General features: G+C 40.0%; 1 protein-coding gene across 1 annotated transcript; it reads left to right on the forward strand.

The window, feature by feature from the left end:
* The first annotated feature begins 1,253 nt into the window (after positions 1 to 1,253).
* Positions 1,254 to 3,063, forward strand: LOC119722554. Its single transcript, XM_038192775.1, has 2 exons — positions 1,254 to 2,041; positions 2,205 to 3,063. Exons 1-2 carry the CDS (start codon positions 1,601 to 1,603, stop codon positions 2,802 to 2,804), a joined length of 1,041 nt encoding a protein of 346 aa, XP_038048703.1. The 5' UTR covers positions 1,254 to 1,600; the 3' UTR covers positions 2,805 to 3,063.
* Positions 3,064 to 3,271: the final 208 nt, after the last annotated feature.

Below are 3,271 nucleotides of genomic sequence, written 5' to 3' on the forward strand. Positions count from 1 at the left end.
AAAAAACTGCAAAAGAAAAAAAGAGAGGGTTAGTCTGTGCACTAACGAACTTGATTTCAACATCAAATCAAAGAGTTTCCCTCCAAAACGCCATAACGCCATTCTTCGTCACTTTTTGGGAAGAATTTTCCTCGAGAGTCAGCTTTTCTGCTGTGATTTACTCTCTTGAGTCTTAAGACTCTAGACATTTGGCACCAGTATTCCAAATGGCTATGTTGCATTTTGGAAAGCAAGTCTTTGACTTCAACACCTATACATACAAACACAGGGGCCCCACTACACAATAAAACTCTAAGAAAAAGCATGAAATTAAACATGCACAACTCAACTCACAAAACCCCAACAGCGGACCCTCAGAGAACATCCCGTCCCGGCCGTCGTCAATACCTGCAAGTACACTCGGACAAGAGACAGGGAAGAAAGAAAAAAACTGCAAAAGAAAAAAAGAGAGGGTTAGTCTGTGCACTAATGAACTTGATTTCAACATCAAATCAAAGAGTTTCCCTCCAAAACGCCATAACGCCATTCTTCGTCACTTTTTGGGAAGAATTTTCCTGGAGAGTCAGCTTTTCTGCTGTGATTTACTCTCTGGAGTCTTAAGACTCTAGACATTTGGCACCAGTATTCCAAATGGCTATGTTGCATTTTGGAAAGCAAGTCTTTGACTTCAACACCTATACATACAAACACAGGGGCCCCACTACACAATAAAACTCTAAGAAAAAGCATGAAATTAAACATGCACAACTCAACTCACAAAACCCCAACAGCGGACCCTCAGAGAACATCCCGTCCCGGCCGTCGTCAATACCTGCAAGTACACTCGGACAAGAGACAGGGAAGAAAGAAAAAAAAACTGCAAAAGAAAAAAAGACAGGGTTAGTCTGTGCACTAATGAACTTGATTTCAACATCAAATCAAAGAGTTTCCCTCCAAAACGCCATAACGCCATTCTTCGTCACTTTTTGGGAAGACTTTTCCTCGAGAGTCAGCTTTTCTGCTGTGATTTACTCTCTGGAGTCTTAAGACTCTAGACATTTGGCACCAGTATTCCAAATGGCTATGTTGCATTTTGGAAAGCAAGTCTTTGACTTCAACACCTATACATACAAACACAGGGGCCCCACTACACAATAAAACTCTAAGAAAAAGCATGAAAGTAGTGTGTAGGGTCTTCATCGGACAGACAAAAGAATTTTATGCATAATGCACAAAGACAAAGGACTCATTAGCATATCAATGAAACCAATTAGCATATGGATGGATGATGTTAGCATAATAAAAGAGCGCATGGGCGTGTGTAAGTTTTACCGGACAAAGGATGGGTCTAAAAATGTATTGGACAAAGGGGGGCAGCCCACCCGGCTAGATGGAATAGCGGACAGAGGAAAGACCTGAACCGGAATAGTGGACAAAGGGAGACTTGAGCCGAAATAGCGGACAAAGGGAGACTTGAGCCGAAATAGCGGACAAAGGGAGACTTGAGCAAGGTTATCGGACAAAAGAAGCAAGCGTGATAAATAGGCCGCTGGGTAGAAGTGTTTGGTCATACCGCTTCAGTTCTGTAATATCGACGACATCATCAAACCTTGTAAACAAGATGGCTGCACCAGAGAGTTTCTACACTGCGCCTACCTCATCACTGCCGTCATATGACGCGGCCGGTAGTCGTAAAGAAGTACGCGAGTACGCACCAGCGAAGCCCGAATGGTTAGCCAATGCAGACCCCCAGCGACTTGAGCGACTGGAGCAGCGCATGATGACTCGTGCTGAAGATCGAAGTGCACCGTTCCCAAATTCTGACCCAAGCAAGCGTCGCCGAGCTGAGACTATCCCGTCCGCTAGGTTCGAGCTGACCGACGTCCGTCACGCCGTGGTAGAACCTTTCAAGGGCCAGATTTACATCAAAATTCGCGAGTTTGTCCATGTGAAGGGTAAAGACTTTTGGAGCAGTCCGCGAGGCATAAACCTGAGGGTCGACGAATGGAAGAAACTGGTAGAAGTAATGCCTGCCATCACCGAGGCTGTGGAAGACATGGAGGTAAGAAATTACTCATGTAAATAAAGTCTTCATTACGAATTGCTTTTTTTGTGTGTCAGAGTTAAAAATGTGTTTGATTTCAAAAGTGTCACATTACTCTTTTTTTTTTTAAACATTAATAAACTTTTTGTTTTGTTCTTTTATTTTTTTTGTCCTTTTACAGGATTTTTCTTTCCAACGGGATCAAGGAAGCAAGAAGGTGAAACGTGACAGCGATGCTCAGAGTGATGAGGCTACGCCAGATCCGGGGGATGGCTTTCCATGGGGGTATACGGGTGACGCTGTACCATACACCAAGCCCAGCGGGACACCGGAGGAGGAGAAGGAACGTGAGGCCTGTAAAGACCTTGCATTCAACATTATTCAGGCGATATTCGTTCCTTGCATTCTTAAGAAAGTAGATGAAATTTGTAGGGAACAATGCTATGGATGTAATCTGCCAATAGAGAAAGACTTCACCCAGAAAAACCACGAGTGTATAATGTTGGACATGTCTGAAAAGGTGGAAAAGTTCTTTGATCATGCTGTAGATAACATTTTAGAAACTGAGTTAGGGAAATGTAGATCCGAGTGGAATTTAACTGCTAAAGACAACAATCGGATTGTTTCATGCTATTCGACTATTCATGCCAGAAATCGTCTTTTTACCAAATATGTTAATATGCATGTCGAAAAGAAAGTCGATGAACCTGAAAATGGTAGAGCCGTTTTGTACAACATTTGTCATGCTGATATATGTTTCCAACAACAGATGTTGGTTTAACTGTTATGTTTACATTCCTTAGGGAATCGCAACAAGAATTCAATTTACAGTGTTTTACTTCATGATTGTTGACTGACTTGATTACTCTATCCAGTTTAACTTTGTTTTGTTTTTTTCTTTTGGATTCTGATAGTTAGCTTTTATTAAATGTTTTCATAGTTTTGATAAAAAACAATTGTGTTTAATAATTTGAACTAATTGGAATTTTAAAAAAGCCTTGTGTATAAAAATTTGAACTACATGAAAGTAAAAAAAAAAAGATTGTGTTTAAAAAAAAAAAAAAATTGTGTCTGTAATGGTTTAAAATAAATTGGAATAAAAATAAAAGTAATTTTAAACAGAAATAAAAAGATGACAAATCTCAAAAGTGTGATTTTTATTGCAAAGACTTTAAAAAAAAAAATTAAATTAAAGAGGTGAATAAATGTAATAAACTGTCATTTTTAACTAATGCGTTGATAAGACAG

Source organism: Patiria miniata, unplaced genomic scaffold, assembly GCF_015706575.1.
Source record: "Patiria miniata isolate m_02_andy unplaced genomic scaffold, ASM1570657v1 HiC_scaffold_1, whole genome shotgun sequence".
NCBI lineage: Eukaryota > Metazoa > Echinodermata > Asteroidea > Valvatida > Asterinidae > Patiria > Patiria miniata.

Bases quoted from the DNA above. Each gene is read 5' to 3' on its own strand.
- LOC119722554 (XM_038192775.1), top strand. From the start codon at position 1,601: ATGGCTGCACCAGAGAGTTTCTACACTGCGCCTACCTCATCACTGCCG. The intron at 2,042-2,204 runs GTAAGAAATTAC...GTCCTTTTACAG, and splicing joins AGGCTGTGGAAGACATGGAG to GATTTTTCTTTCCAACGGGA.